This window comes from Rana temporaria, chromosome 7, assembly GCF_905171775.1.
Source record: "Rana temporaria chromosome 7, aRanTem1.1, whole genome shotgun sequence".
Classification (NCBI taxonomy): Eukaryota; Metazoa; Chordata; class Amphibia; order Anura; family Ranidae; genus Rana; species Rana temporaria.
Window position 1 is genome coordinate 77,375,445 of NC_053495.1, and position 27,651 is coordinate 77,403,095.

The 27,651-nt window shown below is 46.8% G+C and overlaps 1 protein-coding gene across 1 annotated transcript in view; it reads right to left on the minus strand.

Moving 5' to 3' along the window:
• The window catches only part of OGN (osteoglycin), a 515,507-nt gene extending 488,333 nt beyond the window's left edge, over positions 1-27,174 (minus strand). Inside the window, exon 1 of the mRNA XM_040359589.1 lies at positions 26,961-27,174. Within this exon, the coding sequence (XP_040215523.1) occupies positions 26,961-27,131 (171 nt within the window). The 5' untranslated portion in view covers positions 27,132-27,174. The remainder of the gene's footprint in view (positions 1-26,960) is intronic.
• Between the last annotated feature and the right edge of the window lie 477 nt (positions 27,175-27,651).

The following is a 27,651-nucleotide window of genomic DNA, read 5'->3' on the forward strand; positions in this document are numbered from 1 at the left end:
CAGTCACCCCCCTTCCCCCACAGTTAGAACACTAATATTAGGATACACATTAACCCCTTCCTCACCCCCTAGTGTTAACCCCTTCCCTGCCAATCACATTTATACAGTAATTAGTGCATATTTATAGCACTGATTGCAGTATAAATGTGAATGGCGCCAAAAATGTGTCCGATGTGTCCGCCATAATGTCGCAGTCGCAATAAATGTCGCAGATCGCCGCCATAACTAGTAAAAAAAATAATAAAAAAATAATTCTGTCCCTTATTTTGTAGGCGCTATAACTTTTGCGCAAACCAGTCGCTTATTGCGATTTTTTTTTTTTTACTAAAAATATGTAGAATACGTATCGGCCTAGACTGAGGATAAAAAATGTTTTTTTTAAAAAAATTGAGCCATTTATTACAGCAACAATTAAATTTTTTTGATTTTTTTTTCAAAATTGTCGCTCTATTTTTGTTTATAGCGCAAAAAATAAAAACCGCAGAGGTGATCAAATACCACCAAAAGAAAGCTCTATTTGTGGGAAAAAAAGGACGTCAATTTTGTTTGGGAGCCACGTCGCACGACCGCGCAATTGTCAGTTAAAGCGACGCAGTGCCGAATTGTAAAAAGTCCTCTGGGCAGGAAGGGGTTTAAGTGCCCAGTAAGGAAGTGGTTAAACATGGTCATTTTGAGGTTTGCTGAGGACAGAGAAATGCCATCTGTTGTAGATTACATGTATTTTTGGAGATCTACGTCAAGACAGTGGGTGGAGATATGGGGCCAGATTCAGAGAAGAAGTACGCCGGAGTATCTGCTGATACTCCGGCGTACTTTCAAATTTGCCGCGTCGTATCTTTAGTTTGATTCCTCAAACCAAGATACAACGGCTTCTGGCTTCGATCCGACAGGCGTATGGCTTTGTTTGCCTTCGGATCGTAGGTGTAATACTTCGCGCCCGCTGGGTGGAGTTTGCGTAGTTTCCGCGTCGGGTATGCTAATTAGCTGTTTACGGCGATTCACGAAGGTTCTCGCGGCTGTCGCATTCTCTTACGTCGTCGCTAGTCGGCTTTTCCCGGCGTATAGTTAAAGCTGGTATTTCGTGGCCCATCTTTAGACTTGCCATGTTAAAGTATGGCCGTCGTTCCCGCGTCAAATTTCCAATTTTTTTTTTTCGTACGTTGTCTGTGAATAGGAAAGGACGTAACTCACGTCGACGTTCAAAAAATGACGTCGGTGCGACGTCATTTCGCGCAAAGCACGGCGGGAAATTTCAAAACGGAGCATGCGCAGTACGTTCGGCGCAGGAACGCGCCTAATTTAAATGATACACGCCCCATTTGAATTAGGCGGGCTTGCGCCAGACGGATTTACGCTACGCCACCGCAAGTTTACAGGCAAGTGCTTTGTGAATCAAGCACTTGCCCATAAAACTTGCGGCGGTGTAACATAAATGCAATACGTTACGCTGCCGAAATTCTACGTGAATCTGGCCCATGTTACTTAAAGATACACAAGTGGGTGTTACGTTTATCACCACCTTTATTGGAGCCAGTCTAAATGTAAATATGCTTAGCTTGGCTTTTAAAACAGTATAAGAATCCATGTGGTGTGAGTAGCTAGTTAGGAAACTGGGGTCACCGACCCTGCAGGGAGATGGGGGTAGGAAGCCCCACCCAGCAGAAAGCTTTCTCTATGGAAGCCGAGCAGAAAGACGTACCATCATACCATGATAACATCTATTTCCTCCGTCTGTAACCTTCTGAATTTCCATCTTGCCATGTTGTGTTACCAGCTGTCATTATGTAAGCATTGACTGTTTGCTTGTCAATCTTTGAAGAATAAACTTCGCACTGGGAACGAAGCGCCTTGGAAGGAGACACTATTGACATTACACATGACACATGTTTAAAATGTCCCCCTCCACATTCAACAGGAACACCCTGCTGTGAAATATTAGATCAAGAATTGTAATTACACGCCCCTGTTGAACAGGGGCAGAAAAATTGGGCCTTAGGCACTGGTGCTTGTGCCACAACAATGCAACCCCTCACAGATACTCTAGTTGGAGCTAGGGATGAGCTTGGTGTTCGACTCGAATGTATGTTCGACTCGAACATCGCCTGTTCGTACGTTAGACGAATTTCGAACAAAACGGGTCGTTCGCGCCAAATTAGAGGGACACGCATTGGCCCATAATTCACTGAGGCATTGCGCGCTGATGATTGGTCAAGCATGCACCATGACCCTGCATGCTTGGCAAATCACAGCGCACAAAAAACGAAGAACCATAATTGGCCAAAGCCAGGGTGGCTTTGGCCAATTATGGTTTAGGGGGTTTAGTACACGCCCCACAGTATATAAGGCCGCCTGCGTGTAGTGTGTTTCGCGTTTTGTTAAAGAGAAGTCAGTCAGTCAGTTAGAGAGAGACACAGGGCTAGATTCACATAGATTAGCGGATCTTTAGATCCGCGTAATCTATGTGATTTACGATCCGCCGGTGCACTTTTGCGAGGCGAGTGCAGTATTCACAAAGCACTTACCTCGAAACTTGCACCGGTGGATCGTAACTCCCCCGGCGGAATTCAAATTCCGCGGCTAGGGGAAGTGTTCAATTTAAATCAGGCACGTCCCATGCTCCAAATGACGTCGCTAGGACGTCATTGTTTTCGGCGGCAACGTCAATTGCGGCCATCTGTATTCCAGACCGACTTACGCAAACAACGTAAAAATTTAAAACTCGGCGCGGGAACGACGGCCATACTTAACATTAGCTACCCCTCATTAAGCAGGGGTAACTATCCGCCGGAAAAAGCCGAACGCAAACGACGTAAAAAAAAAACGACGGGCGGGCGTTCGTTTCTGAATCGGCGGTTCTCCTCATTTGCATGAGACCGAGGCGACACCAAGCGGCCGGCGGGAGATTGCAGTCTAAGATCCGACGGTGTAAGTCACTTACACCAGTCAGATCTAAGGGAGATCTATGCGGAACAGATTCTTATGAAGAATCCGACCGTCGGATCTCTGAGATACGACGGCGGATCAGGAGATCCGCTGTCGTATCTCTTTGTGAATCTGGCCCACAGTGTATTTTCTACTAGATAGATAGATAGATAGAGCAGGCAGGGTAGTCAATTTAGTTAAATTTACAGTGTGTAGAGGATATATATACATCCTAGCGTTGTACATATATTTATACACTGTATAGCTTAGCTAGATCAGCTATTCCTATTGTTAGGCAGTAGATTGTGCTAGCTTCAGTGCTCTAATGTGTTGTATTGCCTGCATAGGGCCAAATCCTCAGCCAGGCGGCGTAACTTAACTTTTTCCATTTAAGTTACACCGCCGCAAATTTCCCAAGTTAGTGCCCGATCCACAAAGCACTTACCTGGGAATTTGCAGTAACTTAAATTCCGCCGGCGCAAGGCGTTCCTCTTCAAATGGGGGCAATTCCCATTTAAATGAGGCGCGCTCCTGCGCCGGCCGTACTGCGCATGCTCGTGACGTAATTTTCCCGACGTGCATAGCGCGAAATTATGTTACGCCGAGCTTTGTGGATCGCGACGGGTCAATAAAGTCGGGGAAAAAAAAGATAAGGCGAAAAAAAAAATTCAAAACAAAAAAAAAATCGCGTCGCTGGACAGAAGGGTCTGCTTTTACATGGTGTACTAACTTTACACTTTGTAAAAGCAGCCCTAATTTTGCGTTTGCAAACTAAAACTTACGGAGAAAAAACGAAGCTGAAAAGCTTTGTGGATCTCCGTAAGTGCTAATTTGCATACCCGAGGCGGCATTTCGACACGAAATGCCCCCAGCGGCGGATGCGGTACTGCATCCTAAGATCCGGCAGTGTAAGTCCCTTACACATGTCGGATATTCTGCCTAACTATGGGAAACTGATTCTGTGGATCAGTTCCATAGTTAGAAACAGGGATACGACGGTGTATCAGTAGATACGCCGTCATATCTCTTTTGAGGATTTGGCCCATAGTGTTTAGTTTACACCTAAACATAGTACTCAGTGGGCCAGATCCACAAAAACCTGGCGCAACTTAAAAAATCCCATTTAAGTTACACTGCCTTAAAATTTCTACCTAAGTGCCCGATCCACAAAGCACTTACCTAGAAATTTCAGGCTGTGTAACTTAAATCCGGCCGGCGCAAGGCGTTCCTATTCAAATGGGGCGAGTCCCATTTAAATGAGGCGCGCTCCCGCGCCGGCCGTACTGCGCATGCGCGAAGTTACGTTACGCCGAGTTTTGTGGATCGCGCCGGCTTAAAAAAGTTGCGTCGGGAAAAAAAAAAATATTTGACAGCGTCGCTCGGCATGCATTCCTGAGGGAGAAATCCATGCCAATTTTCAAAGAAAAAACCGGCATGGGTTCCCCCCCCAGGAGCATACCAGGCCCTTAGGTCTGGTATGGGTTTTAAGGAGACCCCCCCTACGGCGAAAAATCGACGTAGGGGGTCCCCCTACAATCCATACCAGACCCGTATCCAAAGCACGCTACCCGGCCGGTCAGGAAAGGGAGTGGGGACGAGCGAGCGCCCCCCCCTCCTGAGCCGTGCCAGGCCGCATGCCCTCAACATGGGGGGGGTTGGGTGCTCTGGGGCAGGGGGGCGCACTGCGGGCCCCCCCACCCCAGAGCACCCTGTCCCCATGTTGATGAGGACAGGACCTCTTCCCGACAACCCTTGCCGTTGGTTGTCGGAGTCTGCGGGCGGGGTGCTTATCGGAATCTGGGAGTCCCCTCAAATAAGGGGGCCCCCAGATACCGCCCCCCACCCTAAGTGAATGGATATGGGGTACATCGTACCCCTACCCATTCACCTGGAGGCAAAAAGTTAAAGTTATTAAACACACAACACAAGGGTTTTTAAAATAATTTATTAGTCTGCTCTGGGAAGCCCCCCTGTCTTCTGTATTAGCTCTAATACCAGGGGGGGCTTCTTCTTCCACTCTCCGGGGGTCTTCTCCGCTCTCCGGGGGGGGTTTCTTCTTCCGCTCTCCGGGGGGGTCTTCTCCGCTCTCCGGGGGTCTTCTTCTATCTTCGCCGCTCTCCGCTGTTGACTCGGCGAACCCCGGTTCTTCTGCAGCTGTCCGGTGCCTTCTCCTTCAGCGCTGGCTGCCTGCTATCTTCGTGTGTTAGCTCAATTACTAGCAGGCAGCCATCGCGGTCTTCTGTGACGTCACCTTCTTCTCTTCTGTTCTTCTCCCCTCTTCCGATGTTGACTCGTCGCCTCTTGTCACTGCAATGATGGAAGCGCGCCTTGCATCCCATTTATATAGGCATCACCGTCCCATCATGCTCCGGTAGGTACCCACGTGGTGGGTGCACGTGGGTAGGCACCCACCACGTGGGTACCTGCCGGAGCATGATGGGACGGTGATGCCTATATAAATGGGATGCAAGGCGCGCTTCCATCATTGCAGTGACAAGAGGCGTCGAGTCAACATCGGAAGAGGGGAGAAGAACAGAAGAGAAGAACGTGACGTCACAGAAGACCGCGATGGCTGCCTGCTAGTAATTGAGCTAACACACGAAGATAGCAGGCAGCCAGCGCTGAAGAAGAAGGCACCGGACAGCTGCAGAAGAACCGGGGTTCGCCGAGTCAACAGCGGAGAGCGGCGAAGATAGAAGAAGACCCCCGGAGAGCGGAGAAGACCCCCCCCCGGAGAGCGGAAGAAGAAACCCCCCCCGGAGAGCGGAGAAGACCCCCGGAGAGTGGAAGAAGAAGCCCCCCCTGGTATTAGAGCTAATAAAGAAGACAGGGGGGGCTTCCGGAGCAGACTAATAAATTATTTTAAAAACCCTTGTGTTGTGTGTTTAATAACTTTAACTTTTTGCCTCCAGGTGAATGGGTAGGGGTACGATGTACCCAATATCCATTCACTTAGGGTGGGGGGCCGGTATCTGGGGGCCCCCTTATTTGAGGGGACTCCCAGATTCCAATAAGCCCCCGCCCGCAGACCCCGACAACCAACGGCAAGGGTTGTCGGGAAGAGGTCCTGTCCTCATCAACATGGGGACAGGGTGCTCTGGGGTGGGGGGGCCCGCAGTGCGCCCCCCTGCCCCAGAGCACCCAACCCCCCCATGTTGAGGGCATGCGGCCTGGCACGGCTCAGGAGGGGGGGGGCGATCGCTCGTCCCCACTCCCTTTCCTGACCGGCCGGGTAGCGTGCTTTGGATACGGGTCTGGTATGGATTGTAGGGGGACCCCCTACGTCGATTTTTCGCCGTAGGGGGGGTCTCCTTACAACCCATACCAGACCTAAGGGCCTGGTATGCTCCTGGGGGGGGAACCCATGCCGGTTTTGATTTTACAAATTGCCGTGGAGTTCTCCCTCAGGAATGCATACCAAATGCCGTCGCTTGAATGGGCTTTTACATGGTGTTACTAGTTTACACTTTGTAAAACCAGCCCTAATTTTACACTTGCAAACTAAAACTTACGGCGAAAAAACGAAGCTGAAAAGCTTTGTGGATCGCCCTAAGTGCTAATTTGCATACTAGAAGCGGCATTTCGACTCGAAATGCCCCCAGCGGCGGATGCGGTACTGCATCCTAAGATTCGGCAGTGTAATTCAATTACACATGCCGGATCTTCTGCCTAACTTTGGAAAACTGCTTCTGTGGATCAGTTCCAAAGTTAGGACAAGGGATACGATGGAGTAACAGCAGTTACTCCGTCGTATCTCTTTTGTGGATCTGGCCCAGTGTTAGTGGACGTGTGCTATTTAATTACACATACACGCAGTTGCTGTTACTGCACGTGTGCTATTTAATTGCACATAAATGCAGTTGCTGTTACTGCACGGGGGCTATTTAATTGCACATAAACGCAGTCACTCTTACTGCACGTGTGCTTTTTTTTGCCCATAAACGCAGTTGCTCTTACTGCACGTGGGCTATTTAATTGCACATAAACAAAGTCGCTCTTACTGCACGTGTGCTGTTTTTTTGCCCATAAACGCAGTCGCTCTTACTGCACGTGGGCTATTTAATTGCACATAAACACAGTCGCTCTTACTGCACGTGTGCTGTTTTTTTGTCCATAAACACATTAGCTGTTACTGCATGTTGGCTATTTAATTGCACATAAACGCAGTCGCTCTTACTGTACGTGGGCTATTTAATTGCACATAAACGCAGTTGCTCCTACTGCACGTGTGCTGTTTTTTTGCCCATAAACGCAGTCGCTCTTACTGCAAGTGGGCTATTTAATTGCACATAAACGCAGTCGCTCTTACTGCACGTGTGCTGTTTTTTTGCCCATAAAGGCAGTCGCTCTTACTGCATGTTTGCTGTGTTTTTGCCCATAAACGCAGTCGCTCTTACTGCACGTAGGCTATTTAATTGCACATAAATGCTGTCGCTCTTACTGCACGTGGGCTATTTAATTGCACATAAACACAGTCGCTCTTACTGCATGTGTGCTGTTTTTTTGCCCATAAACGCAGTCGCTCTTACTGCACGTGGGCTATTTATGTGAAAAAAATATATAACGTGTTTTAAACAAATAAACCACAAAATTATATACAAACAGTGCTCAAGTGTGTGTGAATCACACTGTGATAAGGTGATAAGTAATAATAATCTTCAATATAAATGCAAATGAATCAAAAACCCGTGATAAAAGTGTTCATAGGAAAACATAAAGTTCATGGAGGAGCAAAAAGGAAAAAACGCTTCTTTGCTTCTTTCAAGGTGTAAAATCTTCAAATTATATTCAAAATAATCTTCCACCACACCCGATGTGAAACAATAGTGAATCCTCCACCAATAGAAATGGCCACTCACCAGAACAATATGCCTAGCACTCTCGTGTTTTGGTACAGAAGCTTTGTTATAGTTAGTTTAAATCAGCAGGCGAGCTTCCATTCCCAGACAGGTGGACAGATAAAATCAGTCCCTCTTACTGCACGTGGGCTATTTAATTGCACATAAACGCAGTCGCTCTTACTGCACGTGTGCTGTTTTTTTGCCCATAAACGCAGTCGCTCTTGCTGCACGAGGGCTATTTAATTGCACATAAACGCAGTCGCTCTTACTGCACGTGGGCTATTTAATTGCACATAAACGCAGTCGCTCTTACTGCACGTGTGCTGTTTTTTTGCCCATAAACGCAGTCGCTCTTATTGCACGTGGGCTATTTAATTGCACATAAACGCAGTCGCTCTTACTGCATATGTGCTGTTTTTTTGCCCATAAACGCAGTCCCTCTTACTGCACGTGGGCTATTTAATTGCACATAAACGCAGTCACTCTTACTGCACGTGTGCTGTTTTTTTGCCCATAAACGCAGTTGCTGTTAGTGCACGTGTGCTATTTTATTGCACATAAATGCATTAGCTGTTACTGCACGTGTGCTATTTATTTTCACATAAACGCAGTTGCTGTTAGTGCACGTGTGTTATTGCACATAAACGCAGTCGCTCTTACTGCACGTGTGCTCATCCTCCTCATGAGCCGTCCTCATCCTCCTCATCCTCTCTCACCCAGGCTGAGCTTAGTTTGTCTGGCAAAGCAGCTGCCAAGGCGTTCTCTTCCCTCTGCACATTGGCATCACACAAGGCATTGATGTGAGCCCAGAGAGAGCGGGTGCCCGAGAGGGACAGCAATCTGGCAGTCATGTTCCCCCAGCTGCAGCATATTGCCAGGTTTTCGATAGTGATGAGGTAATTGACTCTACGTGGGTGCCTGATAGGAGAGAGGAGGAAGAGGAGGAGGAGCTCCAACCCCACTAGACCCTCAGTCCTCTCTGAAGCCTGCACTGATAGGACTGAAGGTGTAGAAATAGGTGTGTCACAACCTAGTAGTACATGCAGGAAATCTACTGATGGTAGCAGACAAATTTCCCTGCCCCAGCTGCTGCAGCGCCGAAAGAAGTACTCTCCCAGCCATCCACATGCCCAGCGGTTGAATGCTAGCTTAGCGAAATTGCTAGCACTTCAACTGCTACCTTTTCAGTTGGTAGATTCTGCCCCCTTCCGTGAGTTTGTGCAATGTGCGGTACCTCAGTGGCAAGTACCCAAACGCCACTTTTTCTCACGGAAGGCGATTCCTGCTCTCTACCGGCATGTGGAAGGCAATGTCCATGCCTCGCTGGACAGGGCAGTCAGTGGTAAGCTGCATCTTACCGCTGACTCATGGTCCAGCAGGCATGGACAGGGATGTTACCTCTCTTTCACGGCGCATTGGATGACTCTGCTGGCAGCTGGGAAGGATGCAGGGCAAGGTACAGTAGTGTTGGAGGTTGTTCCGCAACCACGCCTCCAAAACACTACTACTGGTTGTGACACACCTCTCTCCTCCACCCCCTCCTCTTCTTCTTCCTCTGTGGCCTCTTCCTGTGCTGATGTTTCCTCTGAACCAGCCGTGCTCCGTAGGCGTACGAGGGGCTAGGCAGGAATGCAGGCCAAGAGATGCCATGCGGTGCTAGAGCTGGTGTGCTTGGGAGACAGGAGCCAAACTGGGGCAGAGGTTCTGTCAGCTCTACAGGGGCAGGCTCAGAGGTGGTTGACGCCACGCCAGCTTAAGCCAGAAATGGTGGTTAGCGACAATGGCATCAACCTCCTCTCTGCCCTGCGACAGGGAAAACTGACCCATGTGCCCTGTTTTGCTCATGTTCTCAATTTGGTGGTGCAGCGGTTCTTGGGCAGGTACCCGGGCTTACAGGATGTCCTGAAGCAGGCCAGGAAAGTCTGTGTGCATTTCCGAAGGTCATACAATGCCACTGCTTGGCTGACAGACCTCCAAAGGGAATACAACCTGCCCAAGAACCGCCTAATCTGTGACATGACCACCAGATGGAACTCTACATTGGCCAAGCTGCAGCGGCTGCACACGCAGCAGAGGGCCATCAATGGTACCTGTGCCAATATAGCAGCAGAACTGGGTCAGGGGAGCTTGGGTTTTTTCCCCTTGCCAGTGGGCCTTGATCAGGGATGCATGCACTGTCCTGTCACCATTTGAGGAGGCCATGAGGATGGTGAGCAGTGACAGTGCATGCATCCTCAGTGACCCAGAGGACTGTGCCCCGAATGCCTCAGCAAACCTACGCTGCATGGCCTCCCTGATCCTGCGTAAGGATCCTCGTGTTCGTGGTATCAAGGAGAGGGATCATTACTGGCTGGCAACTCTCCTTGATCCACGTTACAAGAGTAAGGTTGCGGAGCTTATCTTGCCGTCGCAGAGGGAGCAGAAGATGAAACATCTTAGGGAGGCCTTGCAGAAGGGTCTGTGCAACGCGTTCCCAGAACCTGGGGGATTACCAAATCCTGTTCCTGGACAACGTGTTGCTGAGGCTTCGGTGAGTCACAGAAGGAGCGGTGGAGAGGGTGGCCGTCTGACCGAAGCGTTCAGACAATTTTTTAGTCCGCAGCCCCAAGGTATGACTGGTTCCAGCAACCATCGCCAGCGTCTGTTTTACATGGTGCAGGAATACCTAGGGGCAAGATCAGGCTTTCAAAAAAGAGGGGAGATTTTGGGACTTTAGATGAGATGCGTTTTTAAGCAAACAGTAAGTATAAATAAAGTTGTAAACGTTTTTAATCAGGCTCACACTTACCACCCAAACAGCAAGCCAAATTCAAATGTCTAACTGTATATATTAAAAGCAGAGGATTGGTTGCACGCATTTGCAAGTACATGATTAAGCTGCAGAACCATCGACAAGGCTCTCTGCGTTCTGCAGTTCTAACTAAACTTTTAAAGTCTCCTCAATAGAGGCACATAAATACTGATAGGTAGATAGAGGGCAGGTGACTAGGGGTGTGTCCCCGCCTCCACCTATGCTTGGTATGGTAGTAAAGAGCACTGGAAAAAAAATGCACAAAAATCCTCTGGCTTACTGGGTCTTGAGGATGGATCACTGGCCAGAGCTTGCACAGCACGCAATTGAGCTACTGGCTTGTCCTGCATCCAGCGTTCTTTCAGAACGCACATTCAGTGCTGCTGGAGACTTTGTGACTGATCACAGGGTGCGCCTCTCCACCGACTCCGTCGATCGACTGACCTTCATAAAAATTAAGCAGGCTTGTATCAACACCAGCTACCAAGCACCTGATGCTGATGTAACTGAATATTTTTTTGGAAGTGTCAGATCCCTTGGAGACTGCCTATGCTAATGCTGAGTGACTATCCTGTTATGCTGACTGAATATCCTTTTCCTCCTCAATGATCTTGCTGATAGCTAGTAAGAACATTGTTGGTTCTGGGCACCGCCACCAGTGCCTAAGGCCCAATTTTTCTGCCCCTGTTTAACAGGGGCGTGTAATAACAATTTTTTGATGCAATACTTTGCATGTGGCTCTTTGCTGCGCTCCAATTACAGTATCTGTGAGGGGTTGCAGTGTTGTGGCACCAGCACCAGTGGCTAAGGCCCAATTTTTCTGCCCCTGTTCAACAGGGGCGTGTAATAACAATTCTTGATCTAATATTTTACAGCAGGGCGTTCCAGCGCCCACCAAGACTAACTGTGAGGGCTTACAGTGTTGTGGCAACACCAACACCTAGGGCCCAAATTTCTGCAGAGTATATAAGGCAGACTCCTACTTTCAAACATCCAACTTACAAACGACTCCTACTTGCAAACGGAAGGAGACAACAGGAAGTGAGAGGAAATCTACCCCTAGGAAGGGAAATTCTCTTCTGTAAAAGGTGTCTCCTGTCCACTGATGCTTTATCACAATCCTTGTTTCACAAAAAAAATATTTTTTTCAAAAAAATCATTTGTCTTTGGGACAGAAAGTGAGGTGCAATCTTCTGAACAGATGCACACAGACAGCAAAACAATTGTTACAGGGGCAATAACCCTACTCTATGTTTTCAGAAAAGCTTAAAAAAGATTTTATGGCTAAAGCTACACTTTAAAGAAGTACCATTTGAAAATGACAAACAGATTCTACTCAACAACAAACCTACAGTCCCTGTCTTGTTTGCACTGCCTGTATACTGCTGTTCAAAGTACCGTATATAGGGCCAAATGGGCTTTTTAATGACCTGGGGGGTGGGGAAACCCATGCTATTTTTCTCAGTGATTTTCATCCATATTGCAGGGACCAAACATTACATTAAAGCCGCAAGCAGTCTGAAATTACTTTTTTCTTATAGTAATCTTATTTTGTTCAGGGACAGTTCTAAACACGTGCCACTACTATAGACACCCAGCAGGTACGATATTTAAAGGAATTTTTCATTTTTTTTTCACTTTAAGCATCATTAAAATCACTGCTCCAGAGAAAACGACAGTTTTTAAAACTTCTTCCGGTCTTCTTCTTCCCCCACTTCTTCCTCCAGTCTTCTTCCTCCGATCTTCTCCTTCCTCTACTGCTGCTCCCACCACCAACTCACTCAAAATAAAAAAAGAAACCCTACCCTGACGCTGGGTCCCGCTGATCTGTCCGCTCCAATGTTGCACATTTCTTATATAACTATGGGGTGTCATCCGCCTCCTTGGACCCATCATGCCCCGGACAGTGACATTGCAAGGGAACAGGGTCTCTGGATGACGTTAACCACCCCATAGTCATATAAGAAATGTCCGATATTGAAGCAGACAGATCAGCGGCGAAACTGACGCCCACCAGGGGCGCCGGCCGTGGGGGGCACAAATTGGCAACATCTAGAGCGGCGCATCCCGATTCCCGTGTCCGCCGCCATCAGTGTTACACTCAATGTTACATACAGCCTGTGCGAGATTGGCTGCATGGGTCATGTGCAGGCGGTGGACATAAAGATCTGTGATTGGGCCAGTGGAGCTGGTGACTCATCACATGTGAAGGTGGAGCGAGTGTGGCCCCCCAGAGTCCCGCCTCCCTGCTCCATCGCTGTGTGTCTCCTGATTGAGGTCTCTCTGTCATCTCCCCTTCCACCAGCCTGTCTGTCTGTCAGCGTGCCACTCCCTGTAAGTCCACCCCCCTCTGTCATATGGCCCCATTCTGTAAGCCCGCCCCTCTCTGTAAGCCACCTCTCTGTCAGTACCTCCTTCTGTCAGTACCCCTCTCTCTCAGCACCCCCCCTCTCTGTCAGTACCTCCTTTTTTCAGTACCCCCCGCCTCTGTCAGCACCCCTGCCTCTGTCAGCACCCCTGCCTCTGTCAGCACCTACCTCTCTGTCAGCACCCCCTCTGTCAGCACCCCCTTCTCTATCAGCACCCCCGCCTCTGTCAGCACTCCCCTCTGTCAACACCCCCCTCTTTGTCAGTACCCCCGCCTCTGTCAGCACCCTCTCTGTCAGCAACCCCCCCTCAGTCAGTACCCCCTCTGTCAGCACCCCCTCTCTGTCTGCACACCCTCTCTGTCTGCAACCCCTCTCTCTTTCAGCACCCCCCCTGTGTCAGCCCCCCTCTGTCAGCACCCCATCTCTGTCAGCACCCTCTTTGTCAGCACCCCCCTCTCTGTCAGCACCCCCGCCTCTCTGTCAGAACCCGCCCTCTCTGTCAGCACCCCTGGAACGGTCACCACCGTTTACGATATTCCCATTCCATCAACCATGACAGCTTATCTGACACTCCAACCATCTAACAGACACGATCCATTCCATTCCCCAGAAAGTCGAGACACGCTCCGTTCTCTGAGTCAAAATGTATGAACAAACTTTATTGGTTCCTTAGCTTTCTTATATACAGTACAAATATGTTAAAGTTAATCACAGGGACAAAGGAACTCTCCACCCCAATATCACACAATGGGGCTTCAGTACACATTCAGATGGGCTAAATACTAATCATCCCCAGACGTCCCGTCTCCGCATTAGAGGAGTTAATTACTACAGCTTGACAAGTTCCCCTCACCTGTTACACAAAACACATTCCTTTACTAAACATAATTGACATGCTAATTCCCTACCCCTGAAAGGAGACATCTGACCTTCCAGACTTATAGCCAGATTCAGAGAGAGTTACGCCGTCGTAACTCTGAATCTGCGCCGTCCTAAATTTAAGTGTATTCTCAAATTGAGATACACTTAATTCTAGCTAAGATATGACCGCGGGCGCCATCGTATCTTAGCTGTCTATTTAGGCCGGCCGCTAGGGGCGTGTACGCTGATTTACGCCTAGAATGTGTTAATCAGTGAGATACGCCTATTCACGAACGTACGCCCAGCCGTCGCAGTAAAGATACGCCGTTTACGTAAGGCGTTTTCAGGCCTAAAGATATTCCACCAAAAAGATGGCGCAGCCAATGTTAAGTATGGACGTCGGACCCGCGTCGAATTTTAAAATGTTTACGTTGTTTGCGTAAGTCGTCCGTGAATGGGGCTGGGCGTAATTTACGTTCACGTCGAAACCAATAAGTCTTTGTGGCGTAATTTGGAGCATGCGCACTGGGATATGTCCACGGACGGCGCATGCGGCGTTCGTAAAAAACGTCAATCACGTCGGGTCACCATTCATTAGCATAAAACACGCCCACCTCTTCACAATTTGAATTAGGCGCGCTTAGGCCGGCACATTTACGCTACGCCGCTGTAACTTAGGACGGAAGTGCTTTGTGAATACAGCACTTGCCTCTCTAACTTACGGCGGCGTAGCGTATATGAGATGCGCTACGCATGCCACTGACAACTACACTGCACACTGACCACTACACACTACACTGCACACTGACCACTACACTATACAGTACACTGCTCATTACACACTACACTGCACACTGACCACTACACTATACAGTACACTGCACACTGACCACTACACCGCACACTGACCACTACACTACACCCCACTGCTCACTACACACTACACTGCAAACTGAGCACTACACTATACACTGCCTTGAAGTTAGGTAGGTAGGTCACAACCAAACTGTCAATTGTATTTGAATTTACACCTTTGTGGCAGTGAGACTCTGGTAGAAACATCAAATGTAAAAAACTAATGTACATTTAGGGCCGGTTCACATATATGCAATGTCTGACATTGCATGTGATTTTAACCACACTGCAGTGCAAATCACATGCGATGTCTGTGCGATGCGAATTTAGCCATACAGATTGTTTGGCTTAATTCACATCGCCTTGGGACCAAAGTGGGGGGGGGGGCGCAGATACAGATTCTCACCAAGGGCACTGGAGACCCTAGGTACGCACTCACTTGCCTCTAAGTCTGATCTGTGTGTCACATTTACGCTCCTGCAACCGGCGGCCGGCGGCGCCGGCCAATAGCCTTCAATCGCGGCCACAACACTTCCCTCCTCCTAAGTGTACAGCCCCATCCTGAGTGGTGTGACGTCACTCACGGCCGAGCGGAGGCGGGAGGAGATTAGCATGATGAGAGGAGCCGTAAAGAGCTGCTGCAAGCAAGAGGAGCCAGCGCCACTGAGGAACCTTACCCAACTAACAACCATACAAGTACAGTTATTTCAGAGAGCAGAACAGTCAGTAAGAAACCACCACTAAGCTTAATTTGGATGATGGATGCCATACGGAATGCAGTCATCTGACTGCAGTCTGATTATGAACTGTCTGTGACTGTCTGATTTTTTTTAATATGCAGCATGGCGGGGGAGGGGGTAAATACACTGCCACTGGTCATAGTAACTGATGTAATAATGTCCTGCACAGGTCACTGATGATGAATGAATTTACAGGTCACAGTCACTGATGAATGATTTTACTGGTCACTGATGAATGATTTTACTGGTCATGGTCACTGATGAATTATTTTACTGGTGACGGTCACTGATGAATGAATTTACTGCCACTGTTGGTCATGGTTACTGAAGAATGAATTCATGTACTGCCACTGTTGGTCATGGTTACTGATGAATTAATTTATGTACTGCCACTGCTGTTCATGGTCACTGATGAATGAATGTTCACTGATGAATGAATGTACTGCCTCTGCTGGTCATGGTTACTGATGAATGAATGTTCACTGATGAATGAATTTTTGTGTATTTGTGTTGTTTTTGAAAAATAAAGTGGGCCGGTCTGGATGAAGTCCAGGGACAATTTTTGTCCCAGTCCATCCCTGCCGGAGGAAGAAGAAGACATTTTTAATAAAGGACTTGTCAAAAACTGTCTCTTGTTAAACTACACTGCTTTTATACTCTCTCACATAGGGGGGAACTGGGATCTGGGGGCCCCCTTGTTGAAGGGGGCTTCCGGATTCTGACAACCCCCCTGCCCACAGACCCCAAAACCACTGCCAGGGTTGTGGGAAAGCGGTCCTTGTCCCCATCAACAACTCGGATAATGGTCGAGAATGGATTTTTGGGGGACCCCATGCCATTTTTTTCACTTTTTTTGGCCACCAATAATTTTTTTCTTTTCTTTTACATTCAGCTGTCAGCGGGGGGGAACCCTGCTGACAGCTGATGGCTCAACGGTTGTTAAGGATGTGGTGGCCAGCTTCCCAGCCCACTTTTTAGCAACCGTCTATATATAGTGAATGTAAAAAAAAAACGCAAATTGCTGTAAAAACGTGGTTAAAAAAACAACAAAAGCACAGCGTAAAGCACTGCAAGGGTGCTCAAAAGCAACACACATGTAAATTGAGTCTAAGGAAAAAAATGGCATAAGGTATAATGTTTGGTTCACACCTATGCATTTTCTGGAGCTTTTTGCAGAAATGCACTACAGTTCACTTAACATGGTTTCCTATGGGACACATTCATAACTATGCTTTTTTACCTGTTGCATTTGTGGAAAGGATCAGGGACTTTTTAAACTCAAAATTGTGTTTTTTTGGTTCCAAAGACCTCAATGGAGATGCTGCAGAAAAGCATGTAGTGCATTTTGAGATTTTGCCATAATTTTGCAGCAATTTGCATTTTTTAATCTGCCCAAATTGGCCACAAAAAAAAGCATAAAAGCATAAAAATGCTAAATGCATCAAAAAACGCATGAACATGTGTCAAAAACGCAAAACGCACTACAAAAAAGGACTGCAGAAACGGATCAAATGCAAACTGCATAGGTGTGAGCAATACCTAAGGTAGCTTGTGCAAGACTGTCTGGTACAGCAAATTCAACCCAAGAGCAGACCGTTTGATGCTAAATAAAGTCTCCAAGAACCCCAGAATTGAATGCAGAGTTTTCAGGTAACTCTTGCAACAGTTAAGGTGAAAGAACATGCATTGTACCTCGGCTGAATGCACTTTTGTGATTTTGGACTGTTGTAATCCTCTGTTAATGTAATATTTTCATTCTGTAATTACAATTAATTCAGAAGAATATTTTATGGGAAAAGGGGCATGCATCTATAATCAGAGGGCAAGATCCACATAGAACGGCGTAATTTTAAGCAGGCATAGCGCATCGTAGTTACGCTACACCGCCGCTACTTTGACAGGCAAGTGCAGTATTCTCAAAGCAAAGTTGCGGCGGCGTAGCGTAAATAGGCCGGCGTAAGCCCAACTAATTCAAATATGGAACATGTGGGAGTGTTTTATGCTAATTCAAAAAAGCCAATTCTTTCGACGTGAACGTAAATGACGCACAGCCCTATTCGCGAACGACTTACGCAAACGACATAATCAACAGAAAATTTGACGCTGGCCTGACGTCCGTACTTAACATTGGCTGCGCCTCATATAGCAGGGGTAACTTTACACCGGAAAAAGCCTAACGTAAACGGCGTATCTGTACTGCGACGGCCGGGCATACGTTTGTGAATTGGCGTATCTAGCTGATTTACATATTCTAGGCGTAAATCATCGTACACGCCCCTAGCGGCCAGCGTAAATATGCAGTTAAGATACGACGGCGTAGGCGACTTACACTGGTCGTATCTTAGCAAAATTCTGGCGTATCTGATTCTTTGAATCAGGCGCCAAGATACAACGCCTCAGACTCAGAGATACAACGTCGTATCTCCTACGTGGATCTGGCCCAGAGAATTTACTAATTCAACTTACATGAGAGCAGTGGCAGCCCGTCCATTAGGGGGCGCATGGGCTCATCTACATACAGGATGGCGAATGCATTGATTCCACAGGGGGGGGAGTTTTTATTTTAAGCACATAATCAGAGCCAGAGGCCAATCAGGAAGTGGGTCTGAGATTGGCCAAAATGTCAGGCGATCTTATTGAATGCCTTGGAGAAGGAGGAAGAGAGAGGACACGAAGAGAGAGCCCACCACCCGCCGTGCTGCTCGCAGCCTGCCACCTAGATGAGGTAAGTGCAGGACCGACCAGCAGATGGAGGGGGAGTGCGGCGCGGGGGGGGGGGGGGGGGGGGGGGGGTTGTTGTTTTGGTTGCTGTCCCCCCCCAAAAAAAACATGAAAAAAACACGAAGAAAAAGCCTTTGCTGTCCAAAATGAATAGAGCAAGATTACAGTTTGCTATTAAAAACATGTAGGCAAAGATCAGGTCTTCTGAAACAACGTGCTGGAGACTGATCAGTAATAGGGATGAGCCGAACATACCCGCGTTCGGTTCGCACCAGAACTTTCGAACGGACCGAACGTTCGCGCAAACATTTAGAACCCCATTGAAGTCTTTGGGACTCGTATGTTTGAATTCAAAAGTGCTAATTTTAAAGCCCAATATTCAAGTTATTGTTGGAAAACGTCTTTGAGAACCCGGGTCTTGCCCAGGGAACATGTATCAATGGAAAAAAAACTTTTAAAAACGATTAGGCACACTGGAGACTTAACCGGTGGGTTCAAGCAGTGCTGGGACAAGGCCATTTGGTGCCCAGGGCGATGATGGCAAACTGCGCCCACCCCCCGTTTTTAAGAAAGAATCAATGTCATTTCAAAATAAGAATATACTTAAAACAATACAAATTCAGTTTATAGCGTAAGGAATAAAAAACGCAGTGATCAAATACCACCAAAAGAAAGCTCTATTTATGGGGAAAAAAGGATGTCAATTGTATTTGGGTACAGCGTCGCATGACCGTGCAATTGTCAGTTAAAGCAGTGCGGCATCACAAAAAATCATCTGATAATTAAAGGGGTAAAACCTTCTGGAGCTGAAGTGGTTAACACATACAAAGAAAAACCCTCTCTTACTAATAATAACTGGTGTGATGTGGGAAACCCAGCGATTTCTGTGCGGGTTCCTGCATTGTATCTAAATTGCCAGCAGTTCACACTGATATCTGCGAACTGCTGCGGGTGTCAATGTGAAGTTAAGGACCCCCCCCCAGATAGGTTTGCATATCGCAGCGTGTACTGTAAAATAGTACAGGAATCGGATGGCATGGGTGTGAACACCTATGCCAACTGATTCCAGTGCGGACAAAAAACCATTTTGGTCCAAATGTAATACAAATTCAGCCATAAAAACTGTATGGCTGAATTTGCATCACAAAGACATTGCATGTGATCTGCACAGCAATGCGGTGAAAATCACATGTGATGTCTATCATCGCAATAGTGTGAACCCAGCCTAAAACAGGTAGAAAAGAGGTGACATAATGTCTTCTAAGCACCTGCAATAAGGCATATTACACTTTACTTCTAGCACCCCCACGCCTGAGAAGAGTGCTGTGGATTTCTGTGTTTGGGAAAAGGTCCTCTTATTGAGAATGCTAGTCAGTTGGTGTTATGCTGACCCACTATATTTAATACATTCTGACCTAAAGCATGTATGTCAGTAAAGTCTGCCAAAATTCACATGCCCCAATCTGTATACTTATACTGAATCAGAACAATGCAGTCAGCATAAAAAACAAGCAACTAGCATTTACAGATAAAAAACAGCAATGTCAACCTCCCTGTTTCATAGGATGACCAGACATCCCCTGTTTCAGGGGACAGTCCCCGGATTGAGGACACTGTTCCTGGACCAAGTCTGTCCCTGGTTTTGTCCCCGGATTTGAACAGGGGCTGGGGAAATTTCAAAGACAGTCAGTGCAAAATTAAAAAAAAAATTAAAAAATCTTAATTACACCCCCCCCCCCCCGCTCCGCCGCTTCTACTAGCTTAGGGGGTGTATTTTGTCCATTATCTGTGCCCCTTTCTGATGATCGTGTGCTGTTCGAAGCGGAGGGAATATTTCTTCCGTTTCGGGTGCATGCCCATCCAGCTCCGCTCACATGTTCTTCTGCCTTGGCTCAAGTCCCGGCCAACCGCCTGCCTGCTTATCTCCTTGACTTTCCTTTGTGATCTTCCTCCAGCTCCCCACCCAGTAGTAGCTGGGGCCCGGAGAGTAATGCCGCTTACACACGATCATTTTTCGGGTTGTAAAAAATTATGTTTTTTTAGGTCATTAAAAACGATCGTGGGTGGGCTTCAGAGCATTTTTCGGGTTCTGAAAAACGGCCATTAAGAATTCGAACATGCTCTATTTTTCGGGTTGTAAAAAATGGTTGTGTGTGGGCTTTAACGATGTGAAAAATCCGCGCATGCTCAGAAGCAAGTTATTAGACGTGAGCGCTCATTCTGGTAAAACTACCGTTCGGAATGGAGTAAGCACATTCATCACGCTGTAACAGACAGAAAAGCGCAAATTGTCTTTTACTAACACAAAATCAGCTAAAGCAGCCCAAAGGGTGGTGTCATCTGAATGGAACTTCCCCTTTATAGTGCCATTGTACGTGTTGTACGTCACCACGCTTTGCTAGAGCATCGTGTGTAGGCAAGGCCGTTTTAATGATCAAGTTGAAAAAAACTTTGTTTTTTCTAGGCAAGAATCCTATTAATGACATATGCCTTCAAGATTCTGTAGTAGATGAGCCTGGAGGCCGTCTTCCTAGCATTAACAAGAGTGAATAGGACCGGGCCTGAGAGTCCTCGTTTTCTCAGAATGTGGGTCTCAACAGCCAAACCGTAAAATTTTTACTTTGTAAGGCAGGATAGAATATTGGACCCTGCGATAGTATTTCCGAGCATAGTGGGAGAACCCAAGATCTTCTTTCTGCCATCTTTACGATTTCCGCATACCAGGGTCTCTTGGGCCAAGCCGGGGCGACCAAAATCACTGGCTTTCTGGGTGTTATGCCAACCCTCAGGTTTACAATGGGTTCCCACTTAGCGGAACCTCATACCTGGACCTGTAGAAGACTCTGCCAGTAACTTTTCATGCCACAGTTGCATTAGTACACCAAAGCCTGGATCCCAGACCTCCGCAGAGAGACATTACAGTTTTTTCTTTATACAATGCACGGTTTTTACCACTCATCTTAGGCTTTTGATATCGGCCCGAGGCATGGATCCGGTTAGAGCTCCTAGACCTCCGCAGAAGACCATCAAAAGAGCTTTTTCTTCTTAGCGCATGTTCAACTTGACCAACCACCTTTGATACTGGTGAAAAAAGGTACTCTCCATTTAACAGGGGTTATATAGGTGAGGAACTCAATTCTAATTGGGTTTGCCAGTGTCCAATCACCTGTGGTGACTACATAACCCATTAAGTAATTAAGGCTCTGTGTCACATAGTCACATAGTTAGTCAGGTTGGAAAAAAGACACAAGTCCATCAAGTTCAACCATAAATGTCCCGTGATGTATGAGCAAGAAAATTGGGCCTTGGGTGTTGGTGGTGCCCTAAACCAAAAATATTGTTAGAAGTTAGCATCATCAATATTCTGGAGGAATAGGATAGGCAGCATAGGCAGTCTTCAAGGGATCCCAGATCCCTAGCAAATTCAATCAGTTACATCAGCATCAGGGGCCTGATAGCTGCTGATCCAGGACTGATTAATTTTTTATAAATGTCAGCCCAACAACGGAGTCTGGGGACAGGCGCACTCCTTGATCCGTTACAAACCCTCCAGCAGCACTGAATATTCTAATATTTCATCTTTATTGGTAGGCACTGTTCTAAAACTCAACAATTTGCATGTGGTGTACCTAATTATTCACACAACTGTATATTATGACTGCAGATACAGTCACAATGCATACACCCTAAAGTCTGAGGATCTATAACAAGTAGCTACTTTATTAAAAAAAATTGTTATCCGCATATTCAAATTTCCCAGGCTTCAGTACTTAGGGTGCCCTGCTAGTAGGCCCAGACTGGTCATAAGGCTCACTGGGCACTTGCCTTGTGGGCTGAGGCTGCCAGTCCTTGCAGTCCAGTCCTTCTGTTGGCCCCCCAGTGCTCTCCGCCTCCCCACAGTTCTCTCAAGCTCTCCTAGTGCTCTCTACCCTTTCCAGTGCTCTCTACCTCCCCCCAGTTCTCTTGAGCCCCCTAGTGCTCCCCAGTAGGGATGAGCTTCGAGTTCGAGTCAAACTCATGTTCGGCGAACAACGAACAATTTGAGGTGTTTGTGGGTGGGGGGCTTATCAGAATCTGGAAGACCCCTTTAACAAAGGGGACCCCCAGATCCTGGCCCCCCTATGTGAATTGGTAATGGGGTACATTGTACCCCTACCATTTCACAAAGGAAGTGTAAATAGTTGTAAAAAACACACACACCGTAGAAAAAAGTCCTTTATTAATAAAAAAATAAAAAATAAATCCAGCGGTGGTAATCCACTCGGTCCCGGTTCCCTGTTCCAACCTTGTCTATATCCAGCGACGGGTGATCATCCGGGATCCAGAGCGCAGCATCGCCGACCGCCTCTCTCCGCCGGACACAGCCCGGCGAATGAGCGGCTAAAGCTGTGACATTTCTTTTATTGGTGAGGCGGGGCCACCCATCACATGACCACGCCCCCTCTGATGCAAGGGGGAAGCCAGGCTTCCCCAGTGACGTAGCAGAGGGTGCGTCAGAGGGGGACGGGGTCACGTGATGGGTGGCCCCCGCCTCACCAATAAAAGAAATGTCACAGCTTCAGCCGCGTCATTCGCCGGGCTGTGTCCGGCGGAGAGAGGAGGCCGGTGATGCTGCGCTCTGGATCCCGGACGATCTTCTCATCGCTGGACAGGAGAGGATAACACCCTTCGCTGGATACAGACAATTAGCTAGATTCAGGTAGATTGCCACAACTTAAAGGCGGCGTAGCGTATCGTATTTACGCTACGCCGCCTTAAGTCAGAGAGGCAAGTACTGTATTCACAAAGTACTTGCCTCCTAACTTACGGCGGCGTATCGTAAATGCGGCGGGCGCAAGCGCGCCTAATTCAAAATAGGCTGAGGGGGGGTGTTTTATGATAATTTGCTTTGACCTGACGTAATTGACGTTTTTTTGGAACGACGCATGCGCCGTCCGCCTACATTTCCCAGTGTGCATTGCGGCTAAGTACGCCGTACGGTCCTATTGATTTCGACGTGGACGTAAATCCCTATTCACGGACGACTTACGCAAACAACGTAAAATTTACTAATTTCGAAGCAGGAACGGCGGCCATACTTTAACATTACTATTCCAACTATTTGATGGAATAACTTTAGGCCTGATAAAGCGTTACGTAAACGGCGTATCTGTACTGCGTCGGCCGGGCGTACGTTCGTGAATAGGTGTATCTAGTGATTTACATCTTCTACGCCGACAGCAATGGAAGCGCCACCTAGCGGCCAGCCTAAATATTGCACCCTATGATAGGACGGCGCAAGCCGTCGTATCTTAGATAGGTTTAAGTGTATCTCTGTTTGAGAATACACTTAAACTTAGGTCGGCGCAGATTCCGAGTTAGGTCGGCGTATCTACTGATACGCCGACCTAACTCTATGTGAATCTAGCTAAATGTTGGAGCAGATAACCGGGACGAGTGGATTACCATTGCTGGATTTTTTTTTATTAATAAAGGACTTTTTTCTACGGTGTGTGTGTGTTTTTTACAACTATTTGCACTTCCTTTGTGAAATGGTAGGGGTACAATGTACCCCATTACCAATTAACTTAAGGGGGGCTAGGATTTGGGGGTCCCCTTTGTTAAAGGGGTTTTCCAGATTCTGATAAGCCCCCCACCCGCAGACCCCCACAACCACCGGCAAGGATTGTGGGGATGAAGCCCTTGTCCCCATCAACATGGGAACATCCTCCACATGTTGAGGGCATGTGGCCTGGTACGGTTCAGGAGAGGAGGGGGGCCGCACTCTGTCCCCCCCTCTTTTCTGCGGCCGGCCAGATTAACGTGCTCGGATAAGGTGTCTGGTGTGGATTATTGGGGGAACCCCACGCTATTTTTTTTTTTTTTTATGAATGAAACCTTTCTGAAGTGCCGGGAGCCGACAATTCATTATAGCCGCAAGTCCGGTTTAAATGACTTTTTTTCTTTCAGAAATGACACTTTGTGCATGGACATTTCTAAGTACTGGAAACATGCGCTATTTCACATGCTAACTTTACACCCCCCCCCCCTAGGTACGATATTTAAAGGAATATTTCACTTTTATTGTTTCACTTTTAGCATTATTAAATTCACTGCTCCTGAAAAAATGGCAGTTTTTAAAACTTTTTTTTTTATTAATACATGTCCCCTGGGGCAGGACCCAGGTCCCCAAACACTTATTAGGACAATAACTTGCATATTAGCCTTTAAAATTAGCACTTTAGATTTCAAACGTTCGAGTCCCAAAGATTTTAACGGGGTTCTAAAGTTCACACAAACGTTTTGGTGTGTTAGCAAGTTCTGGTGTGAACCAAACAGGGGGATGTTCGGCTCATCCCTACTCCCCAGCCTCCCCCAATGCTCTCCAGCCTCCCCTAGTGCTCTTCAGCCCCCCTATTGCTCTTCGCCTCCCCACAGTGCTCTTCAGGGCCCCTAGTGCTCTCTGGCTCCCCCCATGTTCTCCACTTCCCCCAGTGCTCTCCAGTCTCCCTTCAGTGCTCTCCTCCTCCTCCCAGTTCTTTCGAGCCCCCCTAGTGCTCTCCGTCTCCCCTCAGTGCTCTTAAGTCCCCCCTGTCCTCTCTCCCCCTTTGTGCTCTCGGCCTCCTTCCCAGTGCTCTCCACCTCCCCCATGCTCTCTGCCTCCTTCCATGTTCTCCAGTCCCCTAGTGCTCTCCGTCTCCCCCCAGTGCTCTCTGCCTCCCCCCTTGTGCTCTCCGCCTCCCCCAGTCCTCTCTGCCTCCCCTGTGCTCTCTGCCTACCTCTGTGCTCTCTGGCCCCAACCCGTGTTCTTGCTTTCCCCTGTGTTCTCTGACCCCCTCTAGTGCTCTCCAGGCCCCCCACTCTCCGGCCCCCCATGTGCTTTCTTCTTTCACCCTCCTGTGTTCTCTGTCTCCCTCAGTGCTCTCCAGCCCCCCCTGTGTTTACCACCCCACCCTGTGTTCTCCGGCTTCAACCTTGTGCTCTCTGCCCCACTTTCCCATTCTTTTTACCATCCCGCTTGCCCCCCCGCATCTCTGCCAGGTTCCCCCACTTCCCTCCTGGGGGATCCATCAGGATGGAGAGTGGGAAAGGGGCCAGTTAACATGTCATGGGATGAGCAGTCCAAAATGTCCGGGCCTGCCTGCAAGGTATACTGGCAAATCTACTATTCAGACTATCTGCCTGCAGTTTAGAATATTTTAACACAATTAAATTTAAAGACAGTGCAGTATCATGCAAATCTTACGTGTTTCCTTTAGGCACATCTGCATGAAAAACTGCTCATTTACACAGTATGTGAACCACTTTGATTAACAAGGTCACTTTATTAAAAACACAGGAATGCGATGTGCCTGCACACACAAACCCTGAGTAAAACATCAGTTTGTTAAGCTCTAGTCAATCTCCCTCCCATCTTTAGCTATTAGACCGTGAAGCTACTTTAGTTAATGGACCATTAAGGATTTGCAGGAGGTGGGAGTGTTGAAGCTTGACTGTACTGTAGATTATATTGGGGTACATATGATATCTTGTTTTATTTTTTGAAATTTCATGCACATTGTATTTATAACTCCTTAAATTCTCTGCATTCATAACAGTTAAAGTCCTATCTCACAACTGAGTGACTTTAACATCTGTGAAATGTTGTGTAACACTATGATCATGTGGCCTGTGGAGTATAAAAGACACTGATAAAGATTTTGAATAACAGTGAACTGAAGAACATCCCTGTCACAAAAAGTGCTATTTAAGTGGAGAAGTGTGAAACGTGGGAGAAGTGTGACATGTAGGAGCATCTAAAGACTAAATGGCAGCATGTCATTTTAGAGAATTGTCTTAGTGTAGCTCCAAAAGGAGTTAACTTCAATAGCCTGGGTTCTTGAAGTTTTAACCCTATGTACTGTATATTGCGTTTAACTACCTCACCCAGAGAGATTCTTGCAATTAGAGCATTTATTTTGCAGAGGCCCAACACATTCATTTTAACATGACTTAGTATTTTCCTGATATAAGCATTTTTATAAGCATCTGTTGAATTGACTGTTCTTATGTATGGTATATACATTTTATAGACAGTCTATCAAGTGTCATCTTTGAAGTGAAACGAGTAATAAGAAACAACTCCTTTTTTCCACTGGGTTTCATAAATCTGTCTCTGTGTATATGTAAACATTTAATGTTATTGGCTGGAAAAAAGTACAATGAATTATATTTACTACAAAAGTCCCTATACATCATTAGTTATAATTTCCTGTAAGATTACATTGGATGAGATAAAGTATTAGACAACCAAAGCAAGTTAAGTTTTGATCGCACAGATGCGGTATTCTTGGCAATTATTATTATTGCCTGATATGTAAAATAGCAGGTATGCTATAGATGAGCCTTTCTCAACCTTTTCAACATGAAGGAACCCTTGAAATAACTTTTTGGCTTCAGAAAAACCCCTGCTAATAATTCTATATTTATAGCTCACTGTACATTAGTGTGATTGTCAGTGGAAATAATGCTCCCTACATTTGTGGTCATTGGGAAGAATCCCTCCTTACAGATCGCTAAAAAGTTCATTGGTATCTCTTACTCACGTGAGAGGCAGAAAACACTTTTTGCTCAAGGAACACCTAACAACAGTTAACTTTATTTTCTTCAGACGAGAAACAATGGAACCACACACAGCGAATAAATAACTATTCTTTGTATAAATGAGAGGGAACATCTGGTGACAGAGGGGAAAATTCTATATTATATATATATATATATATATATATATACTCCCCCCCTCCCCCCAAAAATGATTTCAACATTATTCGCTTCCCTATGAAAGCCTGAAGTCTTTCACTGCCCTCTTAGGATACATACAAAATGTATAAATAAAAGGTACCTCATTTGCTGCTACATCCTTTGAGTACTGCTCAAAGTGTTGTTTAAAAAGCAATCCTTCAAAGATATTGTCCACATCATAGTCATACACTGCTTCTTGATGTTCAGGAGGTGCTGTCTGTATGTAAGGTAGGACTAAGAGCAAAGTGCACCACATAAGCATTGTCTGCATCTTTGTTCCCTCTGAAAATCTGCTCGAAAGACTCTGCTCTGCTTCTAAAAATTATTTGGGGGGAGGGGTTGGGGCGGGGGGGGGGGGTTGGTGCTTTCTCTGTGCCTGGAAGAAAACTACATGTCATAACAATAGCCAGAGAGTGTATGACTTGTTGGCAGGGACTATTCAGGCTTAGAACATCTGGGGGGATTATGCTTAATCCTTTCAAATGGTAACTATAGGAATCCAAGTAACAGTCTAAAGATCAAATTCACTTCTTCAGCCAAGCAACATGTTACTAATTTTTGGAAACATTCTCTTAGTTTGGCTGATGTTATTACTGGCTAACAAAGTAAAAATGATTTTACCTAAATTACCTCATCTTCTTGACCGAATTTCTATAGCTACAGAAAAATAATTCCATTTGTAAGAGCAAGGCCATTTGCTTCGTGTATGTCAGCTGTATCAGCATAAATTAATGTTTTGTTTAAAAACACCTCACCTTACTTTCTGGTTGACTTGGTTGCCAATTTGTTGT